The 18,344-nt window shown below is 43.9% G+C and overlaps 1 protein-coding gene across 1 annotated transcript in view; it reads left to right on the top strand.

Moving 5' to 3' along the window:
* LOC146821707 (uncharacterized) overlaps positions 1-18,344 on the top strand; it is an 857,433-nt gene that overhangs the window by 623,270 nt on the left and 215,819 nt on the right. Inside the window, exon 23 of the mRNA XM_085612743.1 lies at positions 16,942-17,128. Within this exon, the coding sequence (XP_085468869.1) occupies positions 16,942-17,128 (187 nt within the window). The remainder of the gene's footprint in view (positions 1-16,941; positions 17,129-18,344) is intronic.

Below are 18,344 nucleotides of genomic sequence, written 5' to 3' on the forward strand. Positions count from 1 at the left end.
TTGGTGCACCCACCCTCCCAGCATACAGGACATCCATTCTTGAGTTGGTGCTTCGTGTAGCATTGGACATGGCATGGCCTTGCTTTCTCAATGTGGCATACACATGTTATTGGCATTTGTGTTGTTTGTGACTGTGGTTCTGGCAGGTGAGGGCTTGGGGGTAGTTGCGTGCATTAGGTGTAGTTGGGGTGTGGATGCCATTACCCCCATGTTGCGTAAGTGGTTTGTGTACTCACCAGGCTCTGGAGGTCCTTGGAGTCCATGTACTCCCACCGGTGGAAGCATGGCCATCACCTTCTCGTCCCAGGGATGGTAATGTACTGGTCTGCGGGGCGCGCCACCTCCAGTGATGTTGGTCTGGGCGTGCTCTTCATTCATTTTTCTCTTGACCGCCCTCCGCAGATCGTACCTCCTGGCTTGGCATTCATTCCTGGTCCTTCTGATGGGTGCAACAGCATTCACCCTCTCGACGATCCTCTGCCACAGGCGTGATTTTTCAGCTATGCTGGTCTGTCTGACCAATGTTCCAAAGAGCTGTGGCTCGACTCTGATGACTTTATTGACAAGGATGTCCAGCTCCTCCCTTGTGAACTTTGGATTCTTGTTGGTGGGCATGGTATGGGGTGAGGGTGTGGATGGTTGTGGGTGTGTGGGTCTGAATGTGACGGTGTGTGTGTGAATGTGGAGAGGGGGTATGTGTGAAGGGGTGTGTGTGTAGGTGTATATGTTTAGGTGGATGGGTGCAGTGGTTTGTGTGTGCTCTGTAGCAGTGGTGAGTCTGTTGCAAAGGCTCATGGTTTGTGTGTGTGGTCCTTTTTTATTGGTCCATTTGTGGGTGGGGCTCAGTTTGAATTTTTGGTGGGTGTGTTATAAGGGGTGGTTGTGAGGTTGCTCCACTGTTTGCCTGTTTAGATGTGTCCAGGTCTTTTCATTATTTGTGCAGTGTAGACGTGTTTTGTGGTGTTGTGCGAGTCGAATAGGCCCTCCTTGTGCTGTTTTACAGTGTCCGTGGTTCAGTACGGTACAGGGGTAGGAGTCATACAGCCACACACCCCCATGCGTTGTGTATGTACAGCGCGTACACGGACATTGCTATGCTATGTACGGTGCGTACACCCCATTGCTTCTGTACGGTGCAGGTGCGTAGACCGCCAGCGCATATGTACGGTGCGTACCCCCAGCACATTTGTACGCACCTTATCCCCATAGCGAATGTACGGTGCGTACCCCCAGCGTGTAGGTACGCACCGTACCCCCATAGGTACGCACCGTACCCCCAGTGCGAATGTACGGTGCGTACCCCCAGCACGAATGTATGGTGCGTACCCCCAGCACGTAGGTATGCACCGTACCCCCCGTAGGTATGCACCGTACCCCCAGTACGAATGTACGGTGCGCACCCCCAGCGCATATGTACGGTGCGTACCTCCAGCGCGTATGTACGCACCGTACCCCCATAGCGAATGTACAGTGCGTACCCGCAACATCGAGTACCCGCAACATCCACCATACATACGCGATGTTGGGGGTACGCACCGTACATTCGTTATGGGGGTACGGTGCGTACATACGTGCTGGGGGTACGCACCGTACATACGCGCTGGGGGTACGCACTGTACATTCGCACTGGGGGTAGAGTGCGTACCTACGGGGGGGTACGGTGCTTACCTATGCGCTGGGGGTGCACACCGTACATACGCGCTGGGGGTACGCACCGTACATTTGCACTGGGGGTACGGTGCGTACCTAGGGGGGTGTACGGTGCGTACCTACGCACTGGGGGTATGGTGCATACCTGGGGGGGTATGATGCGTACCTATGCGCTGGGGGTACGGTGTGTACCTGGGGGGGTACGGTGCATACCTGCGCGCTGGGGGTACGTACCGTACATTCGCACTGGGGGTACGGTGCGTACCTACGTGCTGGGGGTACGCACCGTACATTCGCACTGGGGGTACGGTGCGTACCTACGCGCTGGGGGTACGTTGCATACCTACGCACTGGGGGTACGCACCATACATTCGCGCTGGGGGTACGGTGCGTACAAACTTTGCTTCATAGCGGCCAAAGTCATTCCACGTGTACGGGACGTTTTCCGTATGAATCGTAAATTGTACCGCCGGTCCGGATCGTACTAGTACAGTCGGAGTTCATTTTTACGATTTGTATGGAGAAGTGTCCGGGTCCGTCTCGTACTAATTTTCCCACCACGATTCGTACGGATCGGGCCGATCCGTATGTACTTTTTCCCGTACGGATCGTACTTCACGGGTCGGACGTGACTTGTACGATTCGTACGGAAAAAATATGGATACGAGTCGCACGGGAAAAAAAAATACAGGATCAGAATCGGCCCCTATAAGTAATAAATGTAATTAAAAAAATTAATAACCACTAAAATTGAACACATATATTAAAAAACAAAAGCAATACATACATTTAAAATACATATAAAAATACATAACACTAACTAAAAAAACAATATTTTTAACAAATATATTTTTGCAACCGACTTCAATCTTTCTGAACACGATATTTCTTACCTTAAACTCGATATTCTTGACCACGATATTTCTGTGTATCGATATTACCAACTCGATATTAGTGCAAGTCGACATTTCCAACTCGATATTCTGTCTCTATACCGGGGTCTCATTTGTAAAGCAAAATCAGTGCACGTCAACATGAAATAAAAAAAAAACATAGGGGTCCATTACGATGGCGGACGGACGTAACGGAGCCCTGGACTGACCGACGAAGTTGCGGCGGGCGCATCCTGTGCCTATCACATTGCGGGTGGATCTGCTGGCTGCAGACTCGCTCGCAATGTGAAAGGACTGTGCACGGCATTGCCATGCACTACATGGCACATGTAGTGCATGGCAATGAGGGGGATACCATGGGTACCCTCCATGTGCACCCTAGCCCCTGCAACACCCTGGGGGCCTCCGATGGGCCCCCAAAAGCAGAAACTGCATGCCTTTCCATGAAAGGCAATTCTCCGCCGGCATCATGATATGGTTGGCGGTGTTCTACAGACACCGCCACCATATTGTAGCTGTTTTCTGCCCGGTCGACGAGTCGACCGGCAGTGAAGCGGCGGACGGTCTTCCCGTCCGCTGCAGACCCCCCCAGCCATTCTAATGTTGTGGGGGGTCAATCATGGAAGGATGGCAGGCAGATCACCCCTGCGGGGCCAGCGGTGGCTACCACCGGCCCAGCAGGGGCGATCGTTTGCCATCCTAATAGACCCCTTAGTCCTTCTTGGGATACTCCCACACTAACTTGCAGGATGGATGTGCTTTCACTTGCCAGAAGTCCTGTGACTATATATTTTTTCAGTCCCCCAATAGTATTGCTTATTGCAGATGTCACAGATTACAAACCTAAAAGACAATATTTGCCCCTTGAGGACTGCTAAAACATTCCCATAAGAGGGACATCCTGGTGGGCTGATGGGTGTTCCCCTGCTTGCCCTCCATCGCCTGCTCCTTCTCATCTTCAAATGCAATAGTGAACCCACAAAAAGGTTCAGAGATACACCAGAAAGTGAAGTGTTATGAGCCAAGCACAAGATGTTATAACACCAAAGTGCTAATCGCAAATGAGGATGAAAGGATGGGAACTTCATTTAAATGTAACTAGACAGTGAGGTCAGCCAATCAAATGTCTTACACTGTGTGTATGTGATATTCTCACTGTTGTCTTGCAATACTGCAGCTGGACTGTAATACCAAATAATACCAAAAATCGAGGAAGTTTCACAAAAAAGACTCAAGAGATCCTCACTTACTGACCCATTAAAAAAATTAGAAATCAGTCTTTCATACCCAACACATATTTTTTATTTTATTGTCCCAGGTCGTGCAGTACTACTGCTGGACGCAGAACAAGAAGTAAAACCCACACAGAAACTTCCCTGGATCCTGCTATTCGTTCTAGAGTCCTGTGGGATTCCCCAGGACCCGTGGAAAGTTAACAAATATAATATCAAACAGATATTTAGTTAAAATAATTAAAGCACACTACTGAAAATTCAAAAGAAAAACAGAAGATAACATTGCGGTTATACAAAACTATCCTAATACATTTTTACTTTACCTTGAACAAAAACAAGAACAGATATACATTGAAACCCCCAAAGCTCAAATTGATGTTATAGTTTTGTTTGGTAATAACATCTTTTTTTCCTAAATTGATTAAGACTAGACAAAAATACAGCATATCCCACATAGACAATTCAAAAGACATAATTGACTAAGAAAAAAAATACTACACATAAATCCAAGCATCTTGGCATAAAGGTTTGTTTTCCCTTCCCTTTACAAACTTTAAAAAATTCAAAAATAGGTTCCAAGATTCTTGCATATGTTGTTGTGTTTTTATCAAGATTAATATATGGCCATTTCTATAACCATCAAATCCATAAATTGATACCACGATTTTATCACATCAGGCCGATTGCAGTCCTGCCACAATCTGTAATCAGGCAAGCACAACAGTGGCAAAGACAATACCCTTGAATCTTTCCGAAATTATTTCAGAATATCCAAGCAATATTGCTTCAGGTGACATAACAATTTCTATTTTTGACTGCTGGCCAAACTCCTGTTTTATCTGTTGCCAATAGGTCTGTACAGCCTGGAATGTAATAAAAATGTGAACTGTGTGAGCTTTGCTGGTGTCACATCTAGAATATTTTGAATCTGCCCAATATCCCCATTTATGCATCTATAGTAAATGTCCTGAATACATTTATAATGGTTAATTTTAAGCCTAGAAACATTTAAAAGCTTATGACTTAAGTTAATTCTGTGCTGTACTTGCTTGAGTAAAATTGGTTTGCCTCTGACAGGGACAAATTCACACTTAGCAACTTTTCTGGAGGATTTCTCACCGGACTTGTGCAGCCTCCTCCAGCAGGCTTAATTCGATTAGAACTCCTTCCTGAAGTTCCTCTTGCAGGTCCAAAGTGTCTAACACACAATCCAAGGGTCTGGAATCTCCAAGAGGGTCCTTGAAAGTTTGAGACTTCAGTTCCCACAATCCACTTGGACAAAACCCTTACAAATCCATTGGTAGCACTCCAGGCTGAGGATTCTTTGTGGTGATGGCCCGGGTGAGCTCTGTTAACCTGGAGCTTGCAGGGAGTCCACTCTTTAGTCCTTTTGAAGCAGGGTTGATCCACAGGGCTGTAGGTTCAGATGGTGCAAAAGGCACAATCTTCAGAGTGCAGGGCCTGGTGAATGCACATCAAACTCTCCAGCGTGGGCCCTTCTGATTCTCTTGGGTTTTAAAAACAGATCTGAGAGGCACTACCCCTCTCAGATACTTAGGGGTCGATTCCGATCCTGGAGAAATATTTCCCGTACGAATCGTATCCGGATTTTTTTACGTACGAATCGTACAAGTCCCGTACAAACTGGCAAGTACGATTCGTATGTAAAAAACACCATACGAATCGGACCCCCACCCCACCCCCCGTACATATGGGGGTGGGGTGGGGGTCTGCACCGTACATACGGGGGGTGGGGTGGGGGTCCGCACCGTACATATGGGGGGGTGGGGTGGGGGTCCGCACCGTACATATGGGGGGTGGGGGTCCGCACCGTACATACGGGGGTGGGGTGGGGTGGGGGTCTGCACCGTACATACGGGGGTGGGGTGGGTGTCCGCACCGTACATACAGGGGGTGGGGTGGGGGTCTGCACCGTACATACGGGGGTGGGGTGGGGTGGGTGTCCGCACCGTACATACGGGGGTGGGGTGGGGGTCCGCACCGTACATACAGGGGGTGGGGTGGGGGTCCGCACCGTACATACCTGGGGGTGGGGTGGGGGTCCGCACCGTACATACGGGGGGTGGGGTGGGGGTCCGCACCGTACATACGGGGGTGGGATGGGGTGGGGGTCCGCACCGTACATACGGGGGGTGGGGTGGGGGTCCGCACCGTACATACAGGGAGCTGGGGGGATGGCACGGACATACGGGGGGGCTAGGGGGATGGCGCGGACATACAGGGGGGCTGGGGGGGGTGTCCGGCGCGTACCGGGCCCATTTTCCTCATGCTTCACGGCGTACTTAGCTTTAACGGCACTTATTGTGTGCCGTAAAAATATAGCCATCCGGAGTGCTGTCGGTACGAATCGTACTTGCTGGTACGTAAAAAGCTGCCTAACTCCGTCCGCATGTCGCGTACGCGCCGTCCCGGATCACATTTGTATGTGTTTTTGTGTCGGTCGGTGTTTTGTACGACTCGTACGGAAATGGTGTTTCCGTACGAATCGTACTTGCATGTTTGTATGGTGTTTTTACCGGGTACGAGTACCCGGTTTCTCCAGGATCGGAATCGACCCCTTAGTCAGTGTTCTCTGGGTTCAAGCAGAAGGAATCTCCTGTCTAATGAGGTGACGGGCAACACCCTGCACTTCATTGGACATGACCACTTCCTCCAAAGTGTGTCACAATGCTAACCCAGAAGGCAATATTCCCCCAAAATTCAATATGTCAGAATCTTCAGCAGAGGGAGAAGAATTATATACACCAGCCCATAGGATGGCTTCATCTGCATAGGTCCACTCCCCCATACATCTGGGAATTCCTCCTTAATCCCCCCATCTGGCTGTGAAGCAGAGGGGAGAGGTGTAAATGAAAATTGGTTTCTATAGCTTGTCTTTTCCTACCCTTTAGGAGCATTAATTACTACCACTCCTCTTGACTTTGGCATTCCTGTGCCCAGCAACCTCTCCTCCGCAAAAGGCTTCCTAATCCCAGGGGTCATTTATCACCTCTTCAAAGCAGCCAGGCTAATCCACTAATCTCTGACCAATCAGGGCAGAGCACTGCAGGGTTGAATTTTGGCTTACAGGTAAGAAAGTCTTATAACTTCTTGTCTGCACATTTTAGAATAAATTCAACAATACCATATTGTTGGATTTATCAATACCATTCTACTGCTTCCTTTAATCCTAGTTTTAGGGCTTTTCTTTCTCCAGTTATTAACTAATAACCCAAAAATGTTAAGCTATGGGCTGGGGATCTGCAATGATGGAAAAATGAACTGGGCAATTTCTCCAATACCAGGGCCTATAAAACAGGTTTTATAAGGACCTTGCTTAAATCTACAGGACCTCCCCCATCCCTGCAACACGTAGAAAAGACTTTAGGGGTTCTGAATATATAAAAATATTGCAGATCCTCTTTCACAGTGCTCCTAGCACAAAAGTCGATTTTGGGAAGCACTTTACTACAATGTGGGGAGTGAAATGTGAAATTTTACAAACCCCAGGGCATATAAAAACCTTTTTATAAGGATGCTCCTACTAAGTACCTGACCCCCACTCCTGGGACACCTAGGGGAGACCTTGGGGTACCAACCATTTCCAAACATTTTGGTTTATCCATTTTAAGTACCCCAAACACCAAAGCTGAGTTTAGGCACAATTTGCATTACAAAAAGCAGTCCTGCAACACAGGCCTGCTTTTAAACTGTCCTCAGGCTACAGCAGTACACACATGCAAGTACAGAAAAGGCTGCTTGCCTCTAAACTTTCCTGCCCTATTCTACATTAGGGACTTCAAGGTAGTTTCAATACCCCTGCCCTATATGTACTAGGGCCTTATAGGGGAGGTCATGCCAATCACAGGGGTACCCTATTCCATAGTGTACCCTAGTGTTATTAGGTGTTTTTACTCTATTCTACGTATGTCTTCAGCATAGAACTGGCCCTTGGCCTGGTTAGGCAGAGCCTAGGGCCAGTCAAGTCAGTTACCACCAATACCAGTCAGAAAAAAATTGGGGGGCGCCCAGGGCACAGGATGACTTTGCAACACCTAGAGGCCCATTAGGATGCAGGGCGATCCACCCTACATCCTTCCCCGGCCACCACCCATTTACCCCCTGCCATATTATTATGGCGGGGGTACCGTGGCGGACGGGAAGACCGTCTGCCGCTTTTCTGCCTGGTCGACAAGTCGACCGGGTGGAAAAGCGTTTAATATGGTGGCGGTGTCTGCTAGACACCGCCATCCATATTACCATGGGTGCGGAAACATGCCTTTCCGTGGCGGCATTGCCGCCACAGAAAGGCATGCAGAATTCTCTACTGGGGGCCAGTTGCAGGCCCCCAGGGTATAGGGGGTGTGGGGGGTACCTATGGTTCCCCCCCGCATTGTCATGGATATGGTGGCAGGCACCTCGAGGTGCCTATCACCTTGTGCATGACAATGCACGCAGTGCATTCCCAGCATTGTGGCGGGCGGTGCTCACCGCACCGCCCGCCACAATGCTGGGAATGGAGGATGCCACGGTGGCGGTGGTATCCTAATCGCCGGTGCGGGACCGCTGCACCACTGGCCGCAGGTCCCAGCACCGATGCGTCACCGATGTGTCACTTCCTATAAATGAGGCCCATGATGTTTTAACTGTGATATATTAATTACTTTTGCTTCCTTCTCCTTGATCTCCCCTTTTTGTTCTTTTATTTGTTTTCTTATTATTACATTGTATTTCTCCCTTTTGTATGCAGTTAAATAGTTTAACCTCTATATCTTCTTTCATTTTACTGACTCACTTTTACTGTCAAATAGGAATGATTATATTCATTTCATTGTTTTCTATTCCTTTTGTTATTACTCAATAAATCAAACTTAAAAAAAAAGATGTTACCTCCATCTATGCATATCCTACCTGTAGTTCTAAATGGATCCATTAGGAAGGTTGTCACTTATGCTGATGAAGTGACAATTTTTACATCTAATCCAGACATGGCATCACAAGCAATTGAAAACTAAGCTAGGAAATATGGCATGTTGTCTGGCTATGCCTAAAATAGAGGTAATACTTAAGTCTTATGTAATGGCAAACACCCTGCCCGAAACTCTGGATTTGTAACAACAGCCACCTATCTCGAGGTTCAGATTACACCCAATATTGAAGAGGTATTTACCCTGAATTATATTCCACCAATGAACAATATTGTATAACTTTACAGCAAATGGAAAGATTTACCTGTTGGTATTCTAGGTGAATGTAACATCATAAACATGTTAGCTTTACCAGATGATTTTTTGTTTTTTTCCTTCCTTATCTATCTGGATCCCTTATTCATTTTTCAATAAGATGAACAGACTAAGAGGCCCATTAGGATGGCGGGCGGTGGGTCCTGGGCTCACTGTGCCACTGGAATCAAGCTATCCTGACTGAAGAGGGGTGAAACCCCGAAACTGGTCTTAGGATGCTTGTTTCCAGTCCAGGGAGAACTTGGCTTGGCAGTTCGGGCTGGACCATTCCCATGAGGTGCAGGATCAAGACTGATTTGCATATGGCAGGTCTAAACTGGGGTGGCATGGTGAGCAAAGGAATGATTGATTTAACCCAGATCTCTTGACTGGGGGTGAATGTTTTGATTTGTTCTGCATTCTGTCCATCAATTGTGTGTCTTTTGCTTTCTCGTCCTAAGTGCGCCAGGTATTCCCAGACGTGGTCCTAGGCTCACTGTGTCACTGGAATCAAGCTATCCTGGCTGTAAAGGGGTGAAACTCCGAAACCGGTCCTAGGATGCTTGTTTCCAGTCTAGGGAGAACCTGGCTTGGCAGTTCGGGCTGGACTGTTCCCATGAGGCATAGGACCAAGACTGATTTGCATATGGCAGGTCTAAACTGGGGTGGCATGGTGAGCAAAGGAATGATGGATTTAACCCAGATCTCTTGACTGAGGGTGAATGTTTTGATTTGTTCTGCATTCCGTCCATCAATTGTGTGTCTTTTGTTTTAGAGAAAAAGCGGAATGATAAGTCTTAAAATCGGGGAACTTGAGGCCACCATTAGGTCTATCCTTCTTGAGAGAGGATAAGGCGATACGCGATGATTTACCTTTCCATAAGAATTTTGTCAGAGTGGAATCAATTCTCTTAAAATAATATTGAGGGATGTGAATAGTAATCATAGAAATAATATATAATACAAGAGGGGAGAGTATCATCTTGATAGAATCTAACCTACCCGACCAGGAGAGGAAGAGGGGGTGCCAGCGATCAATAGTATCATTTAATTTTTTAAGAATATACTCAAAGTTTAACTTTAATGTGTCAGATAATAAAGGTGCAAACCATAATCCAGATATTTTATTTTAATTGGCTGCCAGGTGAAACCAGAGGATGCAAAGAGAATGTTTTTGACAAAGAAAATTTAAAGGCAAAATTTTGAATTTATCAGCGTTTAGACGATAACCTGAAAGTTTCGAATATGAGGATACTTGCTGAAGAAAGGGAGTAAGAGAGGTATCAGGATTAGAACAATATAAAAGAATATCATCAGCATAAACTGACATCTTAACTTGATAAGAGCCAAAATGAAACACTGTAATACGATCATCTTGTCTGATTTTAGTTACGAAAGGTCCTAGGGCTATGACTTATAATAATAGGGACAGAGGGCATCCTTGCCGCACTCCTCTACGTAATGAGAAGTAATCGGAAGCCTGACCGTTAGCAAAGATTGAATCCCGGGGATCTGAATATAATAAAGAAATTAAAGCAATTAATTTAGAAAGAAAACCGTCCCACTTCAGAGCTTGAAACATAAAATCCCAACCAATCCTGTCCAAAGCTTTTTCAGCATCAAGGGTAATCGCTGCAATTAGGTGATCTAGAGAAGAAGCCTTGCTTAGAATATTAAAGAAGACTCGAGAGTTATCAGATGCAAGACGTCCTTTAACAAAACCTGCTTGTTCAGGACCAATGAGATCAGGTAAAATAGGATCAATACGAAGTGCCATGATCGTCGCGAAAATCTTATAGTCTGTGTTAACTAATGTAATAGGCCGATAATTCTTGCAGAGAGAATGATCCTTATCATCTTTGGCAATTAAGCATATCAGTGCTTCTTGAAACCTACCACTAGAGAAATTATTATTCCCGAAAGATTGGAACGGAAATAAAAGTTTAGGTAAAAGAATACTTGCAAAGTGAGATTAAAATTCAATGGTAAAACCATCTGGCCCAGGCGCTTTCCCATGTCGTAGTACTAAAACAGGTTGAGATATGTCTGCTAAAGAAATAGCTCCTAAAGGTTCGAAATCAATGTGATTATATGAAGGAGAGGGAATGGATCGAAAATATGAAAGAAGGTCAGACTCATCTGATAAAGATTCAGGGGTATAAAGATTTTTATAGAAGGAAACAAATTCATTTAGGATATCTTTAGCCTTAAAAATAGGAGTGCCATCAGAGCCTTGTAAAGACTATATTTTAGATCTTTCTTTCCTCCCTTTTAAGTAGTTAGCCAATAATTTACCCATTTTGTTTTGGCCACCATAATAGCGAGAACTACTTTTTAATAGGTAGTTGGAAGCAGCATCAGTGGATAATTTATTAAAAGTAATTTTAGCGTCAAGGAGATTTTTTAAAGCAGAATCATTAGGGGAATGATAATATGTGTATTCCAATTGTTTAATTTTATCAAGTAACTGAGAGGACTGGGTCTCTGGCAGCTGCTTTAAAAGAATCCCATACCATCACAAAGGAGAATCTGGGGTATTATTGATAGTAAAAATTCAGAGGAAAAAGATTTAAATTTCTGACGATGAGGGGAAAAGGGAACGAGGTCAATATCAACAAAAATGGGAGCGTGAATGAGGATTGAACCAATTTCAGATTGAATGGCATGTTGGGGACAGGGATGTGCTTAAAAAGAGGTAATCAATACGGGACTGGGAGTGATGGGCAGCCAAGTAAAAACTGTACTCTCTAAGTTCAGGATGACATAGTCGCCAAATATCAACTAGTGCTTTACGCCGCACTGTGGAGGCAAATTGAACTTGCAATTTAGATGGGGTAAACTTAACATTAGAATGCCTATCAAGAAGTGGGTCAAGAATTTGATTGCAATCACCACCAAATATAATGTAATCATCATCATATGTAAGTAATTTATCAGATATATTAGTCCAGAAAAGTTTATCAATCGAAGTAGGTGCATATATATTAAAGATAACTAAAGAAATCTTATCTATAAGAAGCTTAACAATAACCCAACGCCCTTCAACATCAGCTTCCTGGTGAACAAAAGAAACATTTAATTCCTTATGACATAAAACCAAAACACCATTTTTCTTACCTAGTGCAGGGGAATTAAACACATGCCCCACCCAGCATGGGCTTCAGTTTCAGAAATGTGAGATTCTTGAAGTAAAGCAATGTCAGTTTTGAACTTTGCCAGGTGAGATAATACCCGTTGCCTTTTAATAGGATTATTTACTCCTTTAATATTCCAGGTAGTAACCCGAAATGTACTTTAATGAGAAAAGTAGGAATAAACAATATACTTACAATAGACAAAGTTAAATTTACTTGGGATATGTAGAAGGAGACAAAGTGAAGGAAAAAAAGCAGTTGAGTTAGCAAAGAGGATTTACAAGTATGAATGATATAAGAAAAAGAATGGATACTTGTTTTAGAGAGAAGAACATGAGAGACGAAAGAGATAAAAAAGAAAAGTAAAAAAGATAAAAGAACAAAATCTAGGAAGGTAAATAGAAAGAAATGAGAAAAAAGAAATTAGAAGATAAAGAACAAAGAGACAGTACATGCCATACAATGACGACTGAAAAACATACCTACAAATACAAAACAAAATGGGGAGTGACTACACCAGAAGATGACAACGACAGCAGCGAAATTCCACCGAAGACTGAATGGATTACATTCAAAACTTCAATGTAACAGGAAAATCAATAGGGAACACAATTGTAGGAGTAAAACACCTGTATGAGAGAGAAAGAAAATTTTATGAAAGGTGAAGTAGTAACCATGGGGAGAGAAATATGAGAAAAAAGTACATAATAAGGTACCTTAATTAAGGCAGTATGAAAAGCTAAATGACACAACACTCATAATGTAACCAGAACAAGAAAACAATTACACAACATGAGGCAGAAACAGTAATTATGCAGGTTTTGAAGTGTCCATATCGTGAGCTCCATGCTGACGAAGAGATTCCTGCAGTGCTGCTGGATCGTCAAATGTTGTAGTCTTTTCATTGTAAGTAACCTTGAAGAGACAGGGATGACGAAGTCCAAATCTGGCATTAATTGCACGTAGTTGAGGGCGTAGATCAAGAAACTTCTTCCAACGGTCTTCCGTAATTTTAGCTACATCTTGAGAAAAATATAGACGATGACCTTTCCAAAAAATTTGCATTTTAAACTTGACAGCAGACATGACTTGTAGGAGATCAGTGTATTGTAAGAAAAGCAAGATGACACCACGTGGCTTCACATACATTTTAGGACCAGGGCTATGAGCTCTTTGGATGTTATGAGAAGAAGTAGCAGTTAAGTCCAAGAGTTTAGGCAAAAATGACTGAAAAAAGACAGTTGGGTTGGAACCTTCAATATTTTCAGGGAGACCATAAATTCTAAGATTGTTCCTGCGATTTCGATTTTTCAAATCCTCTGCTTGTTTCTTAAGTAGAGATACATCTGACTCTAGAGATGAAATACGTGAGCAAGACGCTTGAAGAGGCTCTGTTGTTCTACAATGAGCACTCACGAGTCTAATGAAGATCATATATTGTGCAAAAACTGTAGAGTCTTGTTTGTTTCCTCTATGAAAGGTTTCGGGGCACAGATTTCTTCAAAATGTATATCCATGGAGGCTGAGGAAGCATTCATTGGAGAAGGAGGGTCTTTTTTTGGACGTTTGGTAGAAATTGCAGGTAATTTGCTTGAAAGCTGCGTTTTAGGAATGGTGCCTGAAGAATGATCGGATTTCTGGGTAGAAAGGTCTTCCATTTCATTAAAGTTGAAGTTAGAGTCTGAATCTGAACACACAACCGCTTTGGTGGAAGCAGTAAGCCTAAGATTCCGCAATCTCCCCATAAAAGTGCAATGGAGTTTAGTTGAAGGCAAACTAACTCTTAGAGACTGATATTTATAAATCTTTAAACCACTGTTAGAATGAGCTTAAAATCGAAAGTCTTTGAGATGTAGATAACCTTTTCCAAGGGAATGAGATGTAATTCAAACAAGAAACCCCAAAGTCAAGAAAAGCGATATGATTTGATTATGAAATTACCTCATAAAATGAAGGTTGCTCACAGAGAGGACAAACCGCAGGTAACACATGTCAAGGTGGTATGCAGAAGCAGCAGCATTTCAAAAGTAAAGGTTCTTGTCAGAAGTACATAAAGAGTTAATAAAAAACAATATTGTTTCTTGTGAGGATAGTAGAGTCAGAAAGAAACAACTTGAAAAAACGGTGGGTGCGATGAATAAAAAACAAAATGGCGGCTGTCGAACATATAAGCCACGTTGTGCCATCAGAAATGCCAAGAATCGATTAAAGCAGCATTAAGAGGTATCGGGAGGCTCACCGCTGCAAGTAGCAAAGATTCCTGACATCTAAAAAAGAAGATGTCTTAAGAAATGGTGGGCGCAATGAATAAAACACAAAATGGCGACCGTTAAACAAAAATCGATTTACGCAGCATTATGAGGTATCAAGAGACTCACCGCTGCCTGTATCAAAGATTTCCAACATTCAAAGAGTCAGGAGAAAACATTCCAAGAAACGGTGGGTGCAATGAGTAAAACACAAAATGCTAACGTACAAGACGCATTGTGCCTTCAGAAAATGCCAACAATTGGTAGAAACAGCATTAAAATGTATCTGGAGCCTCACCGCTGTAAGTAGTTAACATTCCTGATGTCCAATAATTGATTGAAGAGCGTTTCCCTCCCAAAGAGAGTCACATCGGGAAACGGTGGCGCAGAGCTCTGGAGCTACGCGGTCATCTTGTTTGGCACGCAAGTCAGGCCCCGAGGTAACATCTTGATATAGGGTTCCCAGTATAAAGTAAACATTTGAGGTGATAGGTGGAAGCCTTTATGTGTGTCCCTCATAATTGCGAACTTATACCCATAGATACCACTCTTGCAGAGAGGTTATGATAAATTAGCTGTATTCTTTGCATGAGCTTTGGGCCAAAACCAAAACTTTTCACTACACAACAGAGAAAAGGCCAGGAGACCCTATCAAATGCTTTTTCAGTGTCCAGCAGGACCATGCCGGCTGGTACTCTGAATTCCACTTCCACATCAAAAACAGTGATGGGTACGTTTGTATGAAGAGTAGCATCTCATAGGAACCATGCGGTGTTGTAAGGGGTCAACTCAGCTATTAATCCAAGATTTGAATCTATAGGCAAAGATCTTAGAATAGATTTTTGAATCAGCCTTAATAAGGGATATTGGTTAATATGACCCACAATTGAGTGGATCTTAATTTTTCTTTAATAGGGATGAGATTAGATTGTTAGTACCAATTTAATGTAATACATTCATAAATAGCGACCTAAGAATAGTAATAAGCCAGGCAGAAAATGATGCAAGAATAAAGACGCATACAGTCACCTAATCTGCTGGAAGATCAACAATTGCCTTTTTAAGTTCCACCACTGTAACAGGGGCTTTGAACAAATCATGTTGTCTGGTGGTAATTTGCTGAATCTTGGTATCCTCCATAAATTCCTTGGGTTCTCTATGAGATTCATTATTTCCTTGTGAGACGTGCTTGTAAAATACATTGCTATTGTTCAAATAGTTGTACATGTGAGCAATTTGATGGAGGCCACCCTAACCCCCACTGAAAGATGTTAGGCTGCACCCCTATGGTCATAATGATCTCTAAAATTTGGGGATGCTATTTTATTTTTTTTGCACAGACCTGTAACATTGAGCTCATGCTTGATAGATGAGAGACATTCTCTGGAATGTCTAAACAGAGTTAGTTGCATAATATACAGGCTATACTGATATGTAAAGGCCCTCCCTACATGAGCTATAATGTTGACTGTAGCTCAGTCCAAGATTTCTCAGGCCCATAAGCCACTTGTAGAATCTGAGCACGCCCTGAACTCTATGACAACGTCGGGTGGTAACTGCAGCAGCAGTTGCTACCAGGTGGGGGTGGTATGGGGGGAGGGAGTTTCGAATGGAGAAAAAAAAAACGGACCTGAAATGGACAACTGCCGCCTCTCCTCCGTCCTCTTCATCTGCCAGTACTGGCCGCAGCATCAGAAGGAAGCACCCGGCCACAAGCTCTTCTGAGTGATTGATTTGAGAGCCATGGTTCGGCACTCAGACGGGTACAGGGAGGCCTTGCAAGTTCCTCACCAGGCTGTGTATTGCAGCCTGGTGGGGAACATGCAAGGTGAGCAGGACTTCTTGGCCGGCCCAAGAGGGCCGCACAAGCAGTCATGCGCACTTAGCAAATGCGAACCACTCTTCCTCCTGCACTGCCCAGCCCCACCCTGACCACCACTACCTTCCATAGGAAGAATACAATGATAATAAACATATGTTATTATCATTGTATTTTTCCTTTGGAGCAGTGAGGCAACACTCCTCCGCCTTAGTGGACGAGCCGCCACTGGGTAACTGGCAATAGTGGGATGCAGCAGCCTACTTTAGGTTACCCTTTCAGCCTGCTGAAAATTTACAGATATCGTTTGCAAGAAGTGTTTGATAAAACAGCTAAAACTCATCAAGGTGCATGGTCTGTATAGTGAAAGTGGATGGCATCCCCTGCTAATGTTATCCTTTTGTGATATTTGTAAAAGCAAATGCTTTCACTACTGCTTTCATAACTGTGTCCTTGTGAGCTGTTATGTTACACAAGTTTGTGTCCTGCACACTTTAGATTCACCAATTCTCTGATTTATAAAGTCTGCAGGAACAACAGAGCTCTGTGTCTAATTTACATGTATGCTCACTGTATGGCAACTGAGAAGTTTCTATTAAAAGGTAAATATTCTTGGCTCTGTTATATACATATGGTATCATGCCATGCCAAAATTACGTGGATTGTTTAGCTAGCAAGGGGTGGATCATGCCTCATTGTCACTGCTTTAAAATGCTCTTTGTTTCCTACGTGACAACAGCTTAATGAACTTCTGCAAGATGGCTTTGAAAACCAATTCTATGGCATCCAGTTCAAGAAGTTTTCCAATGGAGGGCCGTTTGCCGAATACAGAATTAACGTTTCCAGTGATACACCTCATTGGTACATAACAAGTTACTTACATGTTATCAGCAAGTACAAAAACTTCAGCTCTTCATCCGTTGAAGGTAATACATATAATCTCTATGCTTTTTCTCTATTACTGACAAATGCAAGTTTCATCCCTTCATCTAGGGTCGGATGCCATATAATAGTATACTATGTCTAATTCCATTTTTAAGAAATTATTTTCATTCACTTCAAATCAAGTTGATGTGACCTTAACAAAAGTGCGCTTGACAACCATGGGCCCGATTCACAGAACAAACTTAAGACAAAATCCTAAACTTAGTACCATTTTGGTATTCACAGAATGCACTTACTACTTCTGGTATTCACAGAATGAACTTACTACTTTTACGATTCACAGAATAAACTTACTACTTATGCTATTCACAGAATGGATTTAAGACTACTAACTTTACGTCCGCACCTGGGCCGGAAATTCCGGCCCAGAGGCGGAGCTTCCGGCCCGGAGGCGGAGCTTCCGGGCCGGAGGCGGGGCTTCCGGGCCGGAGGCGGAGCTTCTGGGCCGGAGGTGGGGATTCCGGCCAGTGGCGGAGATTTAAAATCTCCACCTCTGGCCCGGAAGCTCCGCCTCCGGGCCGGAAGCCCCGCCTCCGGGCCGGAAGCTCCGCCTCCGGGCCGGAAGCTCCGCCTCCGGGCCGGAATTTCCGGCCCGAGTTCGGACGTAAAGTTAGTAGTCTTAAATCCATTCTGTGAATAGCAAAAGTAGTAAGTTTATTCTGTGAATCGCAAAAGTAGTAAGTTCATTCTGTGAATACCAGAAGTAGTAAGTGCATTCTGTGAATACCAAAATGGTACTAAGTTTAGGATTTTGTCTTAAGTTTGTTCTGTGAATCGGGCCCCATGTGTTAAATAACATCAGCTGTCTGAAATGTCTCAATGCAGGGCAATGCACACATTCATCAGCAGAGCTCCAGAGTTCCTAGTGCTTCATATCCCACTGACTACAGAAAATATTGTTATCATTTTGCCTGCCACTAGATGAAAGAATAACACCCTGAAGCACTTTTGTAAACACTCTAGATGGCATTGTAAAGCTGTTTACATTGATATTGTTATTATTATAATTTTTTTAATGTTTAATTTAAGTGTTGGTCTAACTTTATTTGTTATTAAAATCACAAAAATATGTAACTGACTACTATATGAACATATACTCACTATAGTTGCATTAACACATCTAATTTAATTAAGTAAACTCGCTGCATTACTCGATGGATAGACGACCGACAGCAAGTGGAGTTGCAAGGTTGCCAT

Source organism: Triturus cristatus, chromosome 6 (assembly GCF_964204655.1).
Source record: "Triturus cristatus chromosome 6, aTriCri1.1, whole genome shotgun sequence".
Classification (NCBI taxonomy): Eukaryota; Metazoa; Chordata; class Amphibia; order Caudata; family Salamandridae; genus Triturus; species Triturus cristatus.